We start from the raw sequence: 16319 nt of genomic DNA on the forward strand, positions 1-16319 counted from the left end.
AAAAAATAAGTGCTGTCAATTATTTTTCGTGGCAGAGAGCGTTGAAAATTGTTTATCTTGCCTAAGTGGGCGGTGAGACAAAAAATTTGGGAATCTATGCTCTAAATCAAGCTGCTGTTCCCATGATAATCACGGATTAAGTAATTTGTGTCATTACCTCCTCCACTGTCACTGCCTCGATTCGCGAGCGGAGTGACATATTTGTATGGCCTACATTTATTTCTTTCATGAGTTTGGGTGTAATTTGTGGTTGTCTATATATGTGTCCATGGTACCCGCTATACAGGGTTTCCCTAGCGTGGGGCTATGGTGTGCGTTATTTTAAAAAAATACATATACTCCGTCCAAGCTAGCTTGCGAGTTTGACATGTGTCATTTATAATTAAATGACACATCGACTGTGCACTGACAACCGGTAATATCTCAATTTTGACAACTTTACAGGTGCAGAAAAAATAATATAGACAGCATCCGGTTTATTAAATAAAAATACGCAGTGTACGTACATACGTGTGTAATAAAAATATTTTAAAACTACGTATTTTTCTTTACAAAACCAGATGCTATATAAATGACGCAAACGAGTTTTTCTTCACCTGTAAAGTTGTTAAAATTGAGATAGTACCGATTGCCAGTTCACAGTCGACTTGTCAAACTCGCTGAACCAGTGATGGGACGATCAGTGAAATCGAGGATCGAAGTTGAAATATGTCGACTAAACCGTCACTTATTTTAATCAGTGTTATAATCACGGTAATGACTGAAATAAATTTATTTATTATAATTATTAATACAAAGATCGAACTCAGAAAAAATTCCTTCGATCCGGTCGGATTCGAACCGACGTCTTCTTGCATACTGTGCCAGACGCTATACCAACTAAGCCACGGAACGAACCAACGGACCTCACGAATTTTTCTATGTGTTGGCGTCGTGTCTTTGTACTTGGTCTTTCAACGACTTTTTAGTCGTAGCGCCATCTATGAGAAATCTATTACAGATTTATCACCCAGTTAGTACCTTTACAGCTACCAGTCCTGGCGAGAGATGTCGCTATTCACTGTATTAATTAAATTTTTATTGAATTTATATTAATTTATTTTTTGTGAAATTACTCCACTAGTTTGTTATACTAATTATTAATACAAAGATCGATCGAAGGATTTTTTTCTGAGTGTTTTTTCTGAGTGTTCAATCTTTGTATTAATAATTATAACAAACTAGTGGAGTAATTTCACAAAAAATAAATGAATATAAATTCAATAAAAATTTAATTAAATTTATTTAATTAATTAATAGGATCAGCACTACGAATAATGGCGAATAGGAGTAGCTCCCTTTAGAAATGTGTTGACTAAATTGACTACCTACCTCAAAAATATTTTTTATAACAGCACGGCAGGTAGTTGAATGGAATTAAGGTTACCTTACCTGGAATTAAGGTTTTTCCCACGTGCATTTATAATCCTACTGGTTGTGTATTGTACGTACTTAACGGGTATATTTATTGAATCAACTTTACAAATGAATTATAAAATACTGGACACTACGTGTTTAACGAGTGTAAATTGACTATTGAATACTGTCTACTTCATCTTGCGTGACTTATACTTGTAGACATCTTAATAATCAACATTCTGGATCAATCTGGGTAGCCGATTATATTGCAGTGCTGCCAACTTAAGAAAACAATCGCCGTTTTTAAAAGTACACAGGAACTTATACTTAAATGCAGTTTTATTGCTAGTTCGATTATATGAAACTTTAACGTATTTGTTAACTTGCAGATTCATTTCCATGTGTAACTGAGTATACCTAAATAATTGTAATTGATCATAAATAGCGCCATCTACTAATATTATTGGTTACATTACAATGCCATCTAGTGGCGGTAGGTGAAGTATTTACTAGTTATAGGTTACTATTTAGGCTAGAATAAAAGGCTGGTGCAGGTAGATGGCGCTGCTTCAAATTCAAATAAACCAAAAGTGCCCTTTACCGATATATCATGTGTGATTTTTTCAAAATCTTTATTTCATAATAATTCATAAGAAAAATTACACTTGAAGTCGTCATATTGATCTCTACTGCTCATTCGCAAGACAGTTTCCCGACAAGAATGAGCAAGAAACTCTAGGGAATACTCTTCATAAACAAACATTTGTACACATTTATCATTTTGAACATTTAGTTCAAAGTAACCGGGGCCGCAACTTCGTCTACGTAGAATAAGTACCTACTTTGAGTAGCCTACAGTACTATACTAATTTTCATAGTTTTATAAAACCAATAAAACTATGAAAATTACAAAGAAATATACAAACTTTCATTCCCTATTTCACCCCCTATAAAATTTATTTTTGGGACAAAAGTAGCCTATATCCCAACCCATCTCTATACCAAAATTCATCAAAATTGGTTCTCCAGTTTAAATGCGAAAAAGAGAGACAGTTACTTTTGCATTTATAATATTTGTTTGGTTACTTACATATCGATTGAAACAATAGGATTTTTGCATTCTTACAATAGGATTTTTGTCATACAAACACGCCGAACGGTATGAAGTTTTTGTTTCTCTTTACTTTTAAACCTCGGGAATGGCAAATTTTGTATATCAACCGGATTTTTCATAAAAAATTACTATTCCTCTTATAATAAATTGCATTTTCTGTGTCTCAAAGAACAAAGATTCTGTGCATATCAGCTACTTACCCTGGTGGAAAAAGGGTTACACCCTAATGTTGTGGATATTTCACGTTTATATGGCGAACGGCTACGAAGTGTAATTCCCTGCTTGTAGACTAGTTTCCCGAACGGTAAACTCATCGTCACTTTTAGATACCTCCAACGAACTCGACGCCATCTTGATTTTTTCTGTTTTTAATGTAAACAGCTTTAATTTATTTACTAATATCATGCTCCCCGAAATTTGTGAAAAAAAAATTTAAAAAAAACGAATTTTGTAAAAAAAAGAAACCAAAAAAAGAAAATAAAAAAGAAAGTTGGCGTATTGTTCATTTGAGGCATCATTTTGGTCAAGTGAGATGGAGGTCAAAATATGCGTGCTTATTTGTTAAAAAAAACACCCATAATGAGTTCAAAATAAACTTATTTATTGGCAGGTATGCTACGCGTCGGCGATGGTGACCTCGACGGCGACGCCAGGCTCTATGTTGATGCTGGTGATCTGCTTAACGATCTCACTCGGCGAGTGCAGGTCGATCACGCGCTTGTGGATCCGCATCTGGAACCTGTCCCACGTCTTGGAACCCTCACCGCAGGGCGTTTTGCGAGTGGTGATGCGTAAGATTTTCGTTGGCATGCGCACTGGGCCCTGAAAGTAAAAAATTTACACTTTTGAGATAAACTAGAAGCGATTAAAACACAATAATGTTGTAATTTTCAATTGATAAATGAATATTAAGATATTCCTTGTATTATTTGTATATTCTAGTTAAATATGGACTCATATTTTAAATTCGGTTATGTTCTTTGACTTAGGAGAATGGAATTAATATAAGGTGGAAATTCATAAAATGTCACATCATTATACAGGCTTTGCGTCTAGGGAACGAAACTAGTTTTAGTCAGTGGCGGTTAAAAGATTAACACTTACGACTACACAAAAAAGATAATATACCTAACGTGTCCATTATTTTTTTCACTCAGAACGGGACGCCTGTGAATTTGTTATTGTTTCAAAAATAAAACGCATGGCTATCACCATGAAATGTGTAAAAATGATTTAAAAAAATTAAAAAAAACTAAAAACATTTATCAATCGAGGAATTGTTTTCTAAGTGTACCATCTTTGTATTAATAATTACATTCACGCTAAATCCCTCTCCTAACTATTATTGCTACCAAAGTATTCCTACCGCCAAGGTGTAATGTGAGCATTACCGCGATCCGGTATTGAACAGTATGGGTCCTGGTGAAACTAAGGACACCTGGGACATGTCAATTTTATGTCTCAGGGGCGCAGTGGCACTGCCCCTCAGAGCTTTGCCATTTAAAAGTATAAGTAACACTGCAAATGTTTTAAGTATCTGTGTAGTGTTTTTATTATTTAACGTAGTCTGTCTAGAATCTAATTTTGTTGTTACTTTGGTCTATTCACATTATGTGTATAATTATATTATATACTAAATACATTATACAGCGTTAAAACCTGTGTACAATCACAATTCACTGCTACACCTGTAATTATGTTCACACTCACTCATGCACTCACATGTCAAACAGGTTATTTTAGATGTACTATTTACACTTTACTATGTGTATTATTATTGACAATGTATAATTTTACGCATATATATTTTTTGCTTTCAAATAACTTAATCCATCTCCTTGGTCCTGACTGAAAACCAGCGTCTCAGGAAACTTTGGCTTATATAGTCAGCGCGCTTTCACTACTATGACAATCATGTTTTGTTTTTTCTTTTAGGCTTAATCTGTATTTGTGTTATATAAGTGAATAAAGTGTTTATCTATATATCTAAGTAGGCACACGCCTACCTGTTTACCACCAGGTTTACGAACTTGGCCGCGCAGTTGGGACGTTAGACGGCGCTGTTGAATATTTTGTATCCCGGTTATACTACTTTTGCAAATATTTTTTTAAGATATTCCTGTACGGGGAGTGAGATCTAAAATATTCTAGCTCTACGGTGTACGGGACAGTCTTAAAGTAAGAATATAAGATTCTTATAATTATTATGCAAAGATTGAGCACGTGGCTGTCAGCCAGGTTATGGCAAGTTCGGTGGAATTTTTGGTGTTCGATCTTTGCGTTAATAATTATAACAAACTATATATTTTAAGGCTTTCACGGTTATTCACTAAATGATTATCACTAAATTCAAGAAGTCAAACCAAGGTAAGAAACCTGAAATTAGTGATAGTCATACATATAACAAAGTAGTGAAGTAATTACGAAAAATAATTGAATATCATGATAGTAAAACTTCGTGATTTTAAATTTTTTATTGAATTGATATTCAATTATTTTTATGTTAAATTACTCTACTAGTTTGTTATAAAATTATTAATACAAAGATCGAACACTGCCAGACGCTATACCAATTAAGGCACGGAACGAGCCAGCGGACCTCACTAATTATTTCTATGTGCTTGCGTCGTATTTTTGTTTTTAGTTTTTCAAAGACTTTAGCCGTAGCGCCATCTATGAGAAATCTACGATATTTCGTCACCCAGTTAGATACATTTACAGCTACGCGATTTTTAATTAACTCAATATGTAAGATTGCCTTTAGTAAAAATAAAAAAGTGTCAATTTTGTACCTCCCCCATGAGCACCGTACACGAAAAGGGCATGCACACTGCACTTTGAAGAGGATTGTTTTGCGCGCGATAGGTGAACACGACAATTATAACATGGCGTGTTTTCATCTGCGCGCTTAGGCGTTCTCTGTATCGGACTGTCTCAGCCACACTGACCCAATATAGAGGGATATCGCAAGTTTTCCAAGCATTGTGAACCTTCTTCAACAAGCAGGTTTAATCAAGATGTTTTGCTTTACCGTTAGCGAAAGGGTATTGCTATGATACCAAGTCGACGAACAAGTCGTACGTCTGATGGTAAGCGAAGCGCCTGTACTCAAAATTTAGAACTCCTCCTCAGTTTTTGGACCTGTTCGTTTTTATTAACTGACATATAAAAAGTAGGAGGTTCTCAATGCTGCATGCACTTAAAAATTTACTGTTATCACAGTGCTACTACTCTGTAGGCGAGTTCTTGAATGACGATTGTAAATAATTAACATGATATAGCGTAACATATCGTAATACAAATCTAGTTATTTTTGGAATTTTAAATTAAATATAAATAATGTCATGTATAACAATAAATATATGTATAAATAGTAATAAAAATACATGTTAGTCAATTATGTTAAAATCTAAAATGAATTGTCAGTCAACCATGACCATGGGACCTGTAAAGGGCCCGAAACGTCGGTTTGTTTGAAAAAACAAATATACGCGATTTAAATCCGGAAAAATAGTTTCATTTCCTTGTGTAACAATCGCGAAAACCTAAGAACTGGATATCTAAAATGAATTTTAATTGTAATTTTAATTTTAAGTGTAATTTGCTACACTCTTACGGGGTATCACATGAATGTAACTACTAATATAGTCATAAGGTTATAAATCTGTACCACCCATCCATGTGAAATGCAAAATAAATAAAAATAAATGTTTTTTACACGATAACTCCGGTTTGTGAACCAATTTTGATGATTCTTTTTTTTGTTGGAAAGAGGATACCATTTAAATTTGAAGAGAATATTCCACCTCTAAGGATGGCAAACTAGACGATGAATCCGGTTTCGTGCACTTTCCGGTAACCGATTTTAATAAAACGTGGCAAATAGATTTAATTTTACGAACTTTTGAGATCGGTTTTTGTAGTAAGTACTCTGTACAGAGATTATTTATTTTGTTTCTTGTTTCCTTTGTCATTTTTTTCGTTGTTTTGTTTTTTTCGAATTTTGTTTTTTCTTTTTTTTTCACGAAAGTCAGGGAGCATAATATTAGAAAATAAAAATGACCATTTCCAAAAATAACAGAAAATGACCATAAATAAACTTGGCGTAGTGTACAATTGAAGGTATCGATCTGCTGTCTCAATCTTTATATCAATAATAGATATAATTTAGAGGAAATCATAGGAAATGAAACTATTTTCTGATCTGTGACTGAACTGAAAAACAAATATATCAAATATATAAATAAAATATATAAATATATAAAATATACGCGCCTTAGATCCGAAAAAATAAAGTTTCATTTCCTATATGTAACAATCGCGAAAATCTAAGAACTCGAGATGACTATCATGATAATCAAAACACCATGATAGTGAATAAAAATAAATATTGAAATAGGTCAAGTTGTTTTAAAAAATTTGTATTAGTTAACGACAATATATGTAATTAGGGATTCTATAGAACATTTTGTCATTCTATGCAATACCGGGCTTCTTTAGGCAATGTACAGTCAACAGCACATCAAGTTATACGTTCTTGTTCAAATATAGCCTCATGAGTAACGGAACAAGATCCGTCAATGTGTAGCCTGACATGCTGCCGTTCATACTTAAAAGAAAGAAAAGAAAATGTTTATTTGCCAGAATACAGTAATTACACAGATCGAAAATAAAAATTGGGGACAATGTATTCAACCTACAAGCAGGTGTGCAAATATTAATTGAATTGGAGATCTGTCACACAGGTTAGTTCCTAGTATAGACTCCAGTCTCTTGCAAAGGTACTCTATTATTTAAGCATTTTCATGTAAATTACATTGTAAAAACTTTGTACCCTTGTAAGAGTAAAATAAAGATTATTATTATTATTATAATTAAATATTTTGACCTCTAAAATTAATTGTAACAACTTCAAATCAATATAAATTAGTATTTGTAAATTCTAAACATTCTTTTTCACTATAGAAGCAATGTGTCATAAGTCATTTTGTCAATTGTGATTTAAACGTAGGTCCTTGTAGTAATTTAAATTCATTTGGTAAACTATTGATGATCTTAATGCACATATTGAAGCAGTTATTCTTATAAATTCATTTATGGCATTGAGGTTGGTATAAAAGATTCATGATTTTACCTCTGGTTTGCCTTTATATCACTTCACCACGTGTTTTAAAATATTGAGGTCGAGTGTTCATGAATACGCGGATGTCCCTTATATACATGCATTGCAAAGGCAGTATGTTTAGTTTTTTGAACAACGGTTTGCAGCTATCATCGAACCGCGCACCACAGATCGGTCGAATACTCTTCTTCTGAACCTTGATTGAACACTCTTTCTAAATGTACTGAGTTGCCCCATAGTATAAGATCGTAGCGGAGTACGTACAAAACGTAGCCGTGATAGGCCGTCAGCGCTGCTTCTCGTGAGACAATTTGCCTTAGTCTTCGCAGAGCGTAAACAAATCTATTTAGTCTCATACAAGCATTGACTTAACAATTATAAGGACGTCGGGTCCGCGCTAAAAAGTGTCCGAACTTATAGGGCGTTAAAATCGTATACAGAGCGTCATTCACGCTCTAGTCTTCGTTTGTTCGACTGACAGCGAAGCAAGCAAAATTAGACAGTACTGCGATGACATTGCAATTTAAATTCAACGTTTTCATATTCCTTGACATGTCACTACGTTTAAATAGGTTGACTTGGGACATTTTTTTTCGTGGTTTTTGTATTAGACCCGTCGTCCATTTTTTTTTTCTTTTCTTATTTTTTATTTATTTGTAAGTCAATGCATACAAGTTAAGATGTTTATCGATTGTCAATCCAAGAAAGTTAAATGTGTTAACTTCATCTATAGTGTCGGTGTTGTAGTGAATTTTAATTGGTTTGGTATTCGAATTATACGATCTAAATGTCATAAATTTGTTTTGATCATATTAATACGTAGGTCATTAATGTCCATCCAATTTATTACATCTGTCAGTGCTTAATTTATGTCGGTGTTAAACGTCGCTATGTTTTCGCATTTTATTATAAGAGTTGTATCGTCAACAAATTGTATACATTTATGGTCAATAGCATGTGGAAGGTCGTTAATATAAAGGAATAGTAAAGGACCGAGGACGCTACCTTGAGGAATTCCAGTATTAGTTGTTTTTAAGTGTGATATGATACACATTTGCTAGGCATTGTATAGTACCAGGCGGCGTCGTGGTGAATGTTCACTGATCCCACGGCGCCGACTCAACCGGCGAGAGGGAAACCCGGGGGGGTTTTAGTGGGGTAGGCCCTCCAGTCTGGAGGGAGAGTCCTCACATAACCCCTGAGTCTCCCTGGGCTCAGGGGTATCCATAAAGATTACCCCCCCGTCAAAAAAAAAAAGGCATTGTATAGAATACCTAGGTATTGTACAGCAGACCCTCTATTCAGAAATCAATCAACAGCAGTAAATTACATACCTCCAGAGACTCAGTGTGGTCTTTGTCAGACCTAAACTATATTGTCCACCATGTGGTAGCCATTGAGAAACAAATAACTGGGTAAGAAACATACCTTGACACGCAACTTCTGTTTCTTGGCCCCATTGATGAGGTCAGCACAGACCTTCTCGAGCGAGCGCACATTACGCGAAGTAAGCGTGATGCGGATGCGGTGGATCGGGGAGATCTCCGCCTGCGGCTTCTCAATATCTTTGCCAGACATTACAGCGGCTGCCTGCAACGCATAACAAATTATTTTGGTTAACAACATGCTAATTCAAATATGTGTTAATGCACTTACACCCTCCCCAGAAGTATGGACAACTAGAGCTAAATATATACAACAGATCTATAGTATATTAAAACTTCAAGTTATATGTCTAGAATAAGTAATACCGTCGTCTGAAAACCTGGAATCATGAAAGTTAAAAAAAACTCTTTCTTTTTAGTCTAGTTTTAAGAGGCCTGAAACGTTCGGGCCTCGTAATGTATGTTTACATATAAATAACTATCCTACTTTATCTGTCACTACTCCCATGAGAAGTAATGCTCCTCATAGAAAGCAACACCTCACATAGGAGTATAGAGCTTCAGCACTCTTTGTCAACATGGTGCTTAGCATTAAATTTAGTTCTCCTACCTGACCAATGTCTTTCAATTGACATTGGGCCCGACAGCCCGCATATCAATCCCATTCTATTAAATGAAGCATGTCTTCCAACTTGTTACAGAATTGGCATTACAATTGAGGGGATTCTGCTCTTTTTATGAGATAAGAAAATTTATTTAATGAAATGTGATCAGAATGCAGTGTATAAGCAATTATTAACAGTGACTTTCTCGGAAGACGCTATAGGGTAGTTTCGTACCATATACCCCTTGTCACAGATATCTCATCACAACTTTTAGCCCATTGATCCATATTTAGGTCCTTTGCAAATAGGATAAGTTCTGTGGCAAAGAGTATACCTGATGGTTTCAACAGTTGGGAAATTGCCTCCCTTGCTAGCCTGTCTGCTATTTCGTTTCCTAGAAGTCCGATATATGATGTTATCCACTGAAGTATTATGCTAATATTATTGGACTATAGGTTAGTCACAGTAAAACTGTTGTATTTACAATTATTAATACAAAGATCGAACTCTTAGACCAAAATTGTTCGAATCCAGTCGGATGGATGGAATTTTTTCTATATATTATAACAAACTAGTGGAGTAATTTCACAAAACTAGATGAATGTCATGGTGGTCAAACAACGTGACATTCAGAAAACATAAAAATTACACTTGTATTTATACTTACAATTACAAACCTTTGTCTAAATACACTACTGCAACAACTAATCGCTTAAATTATGTTTCAAAAATTTAGAAGAAAATATAATGCAATAATTCCTGGATTTCAGAGAGGTATTCATCATCTTTCAGCCATACGACGCCCAATGCTGGACATAGACCTCCACGACGATCGGTCCTGCGCTACCCGCATCCATCGGCTTCCCGCGACCTTTACCAGATCGGTGCACCTGGTGCGGGGCCTACCTACTGAGCGTCGTCCGGTGCGCGGTCGCCATTAAAGAACCTTTCCGCCCCAATGGCTATCAGAAACAAACGTTGTCCCTCACTATGAGCCTCATATTGAGGGACAATGTTTCTGATCCATATGTGATCATTGGTAATACACACTGGTCAAAGTCTGTCGTCTTGAGACACAGAGGCAGAGAGGAGAGGTATTATTGTCTCAATATATCGACCCCTCCTAAGTAAAGTATTGTATGATGAAATTAACAACTTTACATGGGAGCGTTTTAAAGTTTTCAATTCACTGAAATGAGTCTAATTTTAAAATAAATTGTGGTTGTTCATCTAACAGACGAATCTGGGATTTTATAATACTCTATGTGAGAACGAGCGTTACCGAATAAAACTGGGAAATGCTCGTCACGTGTTATGTTTAACTTTAAAACGCTCCCCTGTAAACTTGGCAATTTCGACATACGATACTTTACGTAGGAGGGGTTGATATGTTACTCTGAGAAGTTTAGATTAATGTACTGTCTAACAGCACATCACGCCTTATACTTTTGTGTGAATATCGCTTCCAGTGCGACAAATGTGTAGCTTGATGTGATGCTGACTGTACTATACCTATTCTGAACTATAGAAGTAACATACCTTACTTAGAGGTTAAAGATTTGATATTGCATAATGACTTGATTGAATAAAAATTGTTTTTAGCCACTAGTAGAGTCACCCAGTATCCCCACGGGAATGTACTGCCATGGGCACATCAACATTTGGGTAGGAGCGTCTCCTGTCTCTCCCTGCATTTGATATTTGCAAGATTGCTATTATTGTCTTCCATATCAACTGGCAACTAGTACTATCTCAATTTTGACAACTTTACAGAATGAAGAAGAAAATTGTTTTGTGTCATTTATATAGCATTTGGTGTTTTTATTAAATAAAAATACGTAGTTTTTAAATATTTTATTAACTCTGCCAGGTATGAAATAGTATAAAACGGTATTAAAAAGTTAAATCTTTAGAAAATTGAGATAGTACCGGTTGCCAGTTCACAGTCGATATGCGAATTTGGATAAATCCTTAAATTTGTGAAGGGTCATGCCTCGTATGTGTTTGGACCTCGAAATGCACCACATAATATGATGCATGCACAGGGAAAGTGATATGTAATATAAAAATGGGTAATTCAGTATACAGAGTTAACAGTTGATGGCAGATTACAGTTACGCACATTTAGCAACGAGATAGCAAATAAAAAAGACGCTTATAGGCACAGCGAAAACAACTAGCCCCATGAGAGCACGTATGTGCACCAATTCCATTTTCTACGGCAATACCTATATCCCAATTATAATTTGACTATCTATACAACGGTGACGTTTTAGTGGAAAACAAAGATTTTCTTGCGTTGTAATTGAAATAATGAATTCGAATTAAAAATAAATAAAACATTAAATAAGGTTGTAGACGCTTGACACGTGCAAGCCTAACCTAAAAGAACTTTGACAGTAAAATCACTCACAATCAATTCAACTAGAAATGTTTAAATGTTAAGTAGAAAACGTGCGTTCCTTACCATGTTTACGCGTTTTTCCGGTCGAGATAAACAACTTTTCCAATAAAAATTGTTCAGCGCTGAACCGGTGAACAATCCTCACGAATTCACATGAAAGAGAAAAAAAACTTAAGATAGAGTATAAAGTGTGTCGAATCAAACTTGTGAGCTGTCAAAGTTTATTGTATGACGCCATCTAGAGACAAACATGAGTAATAGACCTTAACTTACAGTCAAGGGAACTTCTCACAAATTATAAATTATACATTCCTATTAGACCTTTCTGATTAGTGGATACAACACCCACTTGACAGTGTAGATCGTGCTAATTGCAACCGGCATATAATTGATTTTTAAACCTTTAATTGTCAAGCTTTTCTTACAGTTTACACTAAACTGACTATGGCATACGACGATCTAAATAAAAACTTCATATTTTTGACCGGGGCACAAATAATGATATTCTTTATAATCTGGCGATATTGGGTGGGCATGATTTATGGCTATGATGTATTAACATTGACGTTAATACACGTTGAAAATTTCGAAGCTTTTGATTTTTCTCGCCTTACGTCAAATATAAATTTTATTGCACTTTTAAGAGCATAGAAACATTTTTTGTCTGTAGTTCAATATAATGAAGTATTAATTAGAAATAAGAATAAACATGATTATATGAATAAACGTATGAAACCAAGAACACTTTACAATACCTTAAGATTTATGGCTTGTTTAAAGTAAAAGGAGCAATAAAAAAATAACACATTGTTAATGTCTAATTTTTATTTCCAACCCGTTTTCACGGGTTTTACTAAGAGGCAGCACTGTCGGTACTTATTTTAATCTATAGTGATTTAGTTGTGTATTCGCTATTCTCTATTTATTGTCTACAGTTACAGTGTTGCCATAAAATGAAACAATTTCCTTGTTTCACAGCGTACTACGCCAGTACAATTTTTTTATACATGCACGCACATAATATCTTTCTTGCCATTATTTGGTATGGAACAATGAAATAAGACACATGCATTGTGTAGATTTATGATAATCAACTAGATGCCAATTATAACATAACAGCTTATTTTAACGAACAATGTAACATATTATATACTACAACTCTGTAGAAATACTTAATATTACATATACAGGCTGTAAGAAAAAGGTTTGACTAAATATCAACTGATATTGACTCACGAGAACAACAAAATTAGGAAAAAAAATAAATCACTGAAAACCAAGGTAGAAGAACTTGTAACAAGTACGCATGTATTTAACATGTATGCGGTCAATCGTAATAAACGTATGTTACAAGTATGATACACAGCTGCAATATGGTCGGATCTTTTTGTTACAATCTGTATGAGTTTATACAATACAGCGTGTCGACAATAACAATTGAATAAATAGCTATTTCCGTTTCATCACTGAGTAGATTAATCATTATTATACATTATTTAACATCAAGCTCTTGACTTGCTTGTCGAATTTCCTGAAATAAATAAAACACACAAGTTAATTTCTAATTAAATAAATGACTTAATTTAAAAAAAGTATCAGTAACAGTAATCGAAAAGAAACGTCTTTTCGGTTAATGAGAAAAAAAAGAGAGCTATTATTTTTATACCAAATTAGGTTGAGTTTCCCTAATGCAATACTACCATTAACTGCCAAAACTTACGACGACGTTATAGGGTCTCCTGGCAAGTGAAATGGGTTGCACATTGCATCTGCGTACAGTGCATGAAGTCTTCGCAAAGCTGTTCTCACTTCTGCATCTCTAATGTTACTACCACTTGGTGATGTGGAGCTCGTTACTAGCACTAGCTTTATCCGTGTGTTTGTGACGTAGCCGTAGCTGTAACAACCAATTTTATTATTGATAGTGGTCGACTTTCTTCGTTTCTTCTTATCGCATCGGCACCCTCCGGCACAAGTAATTAAGCATCTTTGACAGACTACAGTTTTTAAAAACATTTACTCACATTTTATGTGTATCAGTGGAATATAATAATCCTAAATACAAATCCCGGAGATCAGTGCGTACTGCGTTTGGGTTGGCACTTGCATTATTAGCATTGGTGCTTGTAAGTCTTTCTTCAAGAGCATCTAAGGCCGTGTGGATGAGCCATTGTCGGGATAGCTCGTTATCTGTACTGGTGTCGTTGCCTATTCCACCTACGTATAGTGGAGAATTCTGAAATTATAACATTTTTTAAATAATCTGGTTATACTTAGTTTAATAAAATTTGAGAATGATTATCGGTGTAACGCCCATCCCGTACACCCGATAAATTGGGTAACTTTTTAGATGTTGCTGTCTATGGCCAAATGTCAAATATTAGTCATGACGTGAAGAAACTATTTTGGTTGTGGGTTTTAGGCATAATTGTAACGTAATCGTGACATATATTCAGTGTTTCATGGTTATAATAGCCAAGGATATTGTGAAATATCTCGGGAAGTGTTGAAAAACGAAAAAACTCACGTCTTTGCCGATAACTGCGACGCACACAGCCATTGTTTTTGTATACATTTAGCACCGGATGTGGGCGTACAGAGAGTGTGATACCAATATTGCGCAACTAACTCGATCAATATCGTTGTTTCCGTTCTTCTATTTTTAGCGGGAGCGGGAATTATCTTTTTAAATGTTTGTCGTTCGACATGCAATGTGGAAGTTTGCAGTGCGTGGTTTTTTAATAAATTTGCGCAACTAAAAAAACTAAATCGGTGATCTATAAACATTTAGTTGATGTGATTTACTTTTAATTTAAATGACGCCGATAATGCGCTGAAAGCGCATCCTGTTGCATTTTTGTCAGGATCCATTTTGTGTACATTTTCGAAACTGGAGAACTTAGTGTCACTGTTGGTCAACATGGCCATAAAATACGTGGAGGAACGGGGACTATTGTATGAAATTATAGGAAATGGAGAAAAGGTGCTTGTTAGATCGACTGATTCCAGCAGCCGTGCTTATCTTCGTTTCACGAATAAGACAACACGTCCTGTGGACATTTGGTGGCGAGATTTTCGTGGTACGAGGCACCATTACGTTTGCTTAGAGTCTGACGCTTACTACGATGTGAATACATACATAACCCATCCCTGGGAGTTCACTGATGCAGTTACTAAGGAAAGGTATTGCATCAACAACTGTCACATTTATCGTCCGCCAGTTAATTTAGGTGGGATGCAATTTAGAACAAATTGGAACATTACCATTGGTGTCAGGAGTCTTCGTGAAACTTGCTTGCTGGCTCTAGCGACTCATATCAAGAAGGCTCAACAAGTCAAGTATTTGGAACTGCCGAAGACGCTTGAATGTGAGTTACTGAAGCTGGTAAATTTACTCCATACTGAAGTAGTGATAGACATTGAGCGCCCATGACAGGAGCAGCCAAATTGTTTTTTCTTCAATTGGATGTTCAACATTCCTAGTTATACGCGCATGAAATTGCTGTTTGCTTGTATTCTCTTGTGGTTAATTAAAGACATTCTATTTATTCTGCCAATTATGACGACTCCTGCACATTATGTTGTTCGAAATCGAAGGAAAATTGTTACAGCATCGTCTAATGGTACATTCAGTGATTTCATGTATTAATGGCTCTAGTTACGATCTACAGCAGGACAATATATGCTACTTATAAAAAAGATGATATTTTTAATGCCCAAAGAGAAATTAATGAAAAACTTAGTTGATACATAATAATATAACAGGTGAGTGCATATTTATTTTTTATTACATTTTAATACTGCCACACTTTTTACTATTTCCTTACATATTTTCTTTTTTTACACAAGTGATTTGTGACGACACAAGTTAGATAAGCATCTAAAATGGGAAGTCCCCTTATGTTCATAGTTAAATGTTGATTCCTCTATCTTTCAATACCTTTACGTTATGCTTAAAGAATGTTTGATGTTAGGGAAGGGTTGTAAAGCGTATAATATTTATTTTTCTCTCATAAAGGCAGCATAATTAGCTATTACAATACAATTTTGGAATATTGTGTCATAATAAATGGCATTAAACCACTTAATGCTCAACATTAGGCTGACTGTCAATTTATTTATTTATTTAAATGAGGCAACTATGACCCAAATAGTTTATAATTTAAGGACTAACTTATTTAAAATATAATATAAAAACTAAATAATTAATCTACATGAAGTGCGCCTAGGTGTAATAAATTAGGCTGCGGTGTTAATGTTAATACAACAAAGTGCAAGGACAGTCAAGGTC

At 34.9% G+C, this 16319-nt stretch overlaps 3 protein-coding genes across 3 annotated transcripts; 1 reads left to right on the top strand and 2 right to left on the bottom strand.

The window, feature by feature from the left end:
* Nucleotides 1-3092: 3092 nt before the first annotated feature.
* Nucleotides 3093-12218, bottom strand: LOC113227766 (40S ribosomal protein S20). Its single transcript, XM_026460763.1, has 3 exons — nucleotides 12092-12218; nucleotides 9063-9224; nucleotides 3093-3334 (listed from the first exon to the last, which is right to left on the bottom strand). The coding sequence occupies exons 1-3, from the start codon at nucleotides 12092-12094 to the stop codon at nucleotides 3128-3130; spliced, it is 372 nt and encodes a 123-aa protein (XP_026316548.1). The 5' UTR covers nucleotides 12095-12218; the 3' UTR covers nucleotides 3093-3127.
* Nucleotides 12219-13485: 1267 nt separating this feature from the next.
* On the bottom strand, nucleotides 13486-14725 carry LOC113227776 (trafficking protein particle complex subunit 2-like protein). The gene is made up of 4 exons (XM_026460782.1): nucleotides 14556-14725; nucleotides 14053-14264; nucleotides 13749-13925; nucleotides 13486-13559 (listed from the first exon to the last, which is right to left on the bottom strand). Exons 1-4 carry the CDS (start codon nucleotides 14601-14603, stop codon nucleotides 13514-13516), a joined length of 483 nt encoding a protein of 160 aa, XP_026316567.1. The 5' UTR covers nucleotides 14604-14725; the 3' UTR covers nucleotides 13486-13513.
* A 123-nt stretch (nucleotides 14726-14848) lies between these two features.
* LOC113227775 (protein Vhl) lies at nucleotides 14849-15741 on the top strand. Its single transcript, XM_026460780.1, has one exon. It carries the CDS (start codon nucleotides 14949-14951, stop codon nucleotides 15459-15461), a length of 513 nt encoding a protein of 170 aa, XP_026316565.1. The 5' UTR covers nucleotides 14849-14948; the 3' UTR covers nucleotides 15462-15741.
* Nucleotides 15742-16319: the final 578 nt, after the last annotated feature.

Source organism: Hyposmocoma kahamanoa, unplaced genomic scaffold, assembly GCF_003589595.1.
Source record: "Hyposmocoma kahamanoa isolate Upper Pololo Valley unplaced genomic scaffold, ASM358959v1 215, whole genome shotgun sequence".
Classification (NCBI taxonomy): Eukaryota; Metazoa; Arthropoda; class Insecta; order Lepidoptera; family Cosmopterigidae; genus Hyposmocoma; species Hyposmocoma kahamanoa.

Bases quoted from the DNA above. Each gene is read 5' to 3' on its own strand.
- LOC113227766 (XM_026460763.1), bottom strand. The intron at 3,335-9,062 runs GTATGTTTCTTA...TTTTACTTTCAG, and splicing joins AACAGAAGTTGCGTGTCAAG to GGCCCAGTGCGCATGCCAAC.
- LOC113227776 (XM_026460782.1), bottom strand. From the start codon at position 14,603: ATGTATACAAAAACAATGGCTGTGTGCGTCGCAGTTATCGGCAAAGAC. The intron at 14,265-14,555 runs GTGAGTTTTTTC...TTATAATTTCAG, and splicing joins TCGCAGTTATCGGCAAAGAC to AATTCTCCACTATACGTAGG. The intron at 13,926-14,052 runs GTGAGTAAATGT...TGGTTGTTACAG, and splicing joins TCCACTGATACACATAAAAT to CTACGGCTACGTCACAAACA.
- LOC113227775 (XM_026460780.1), top strand. From the start codon at position 14,949: ATGGCCATAAAATACGTGGAGGAACGGGGACTATTGTATGAAATTATA.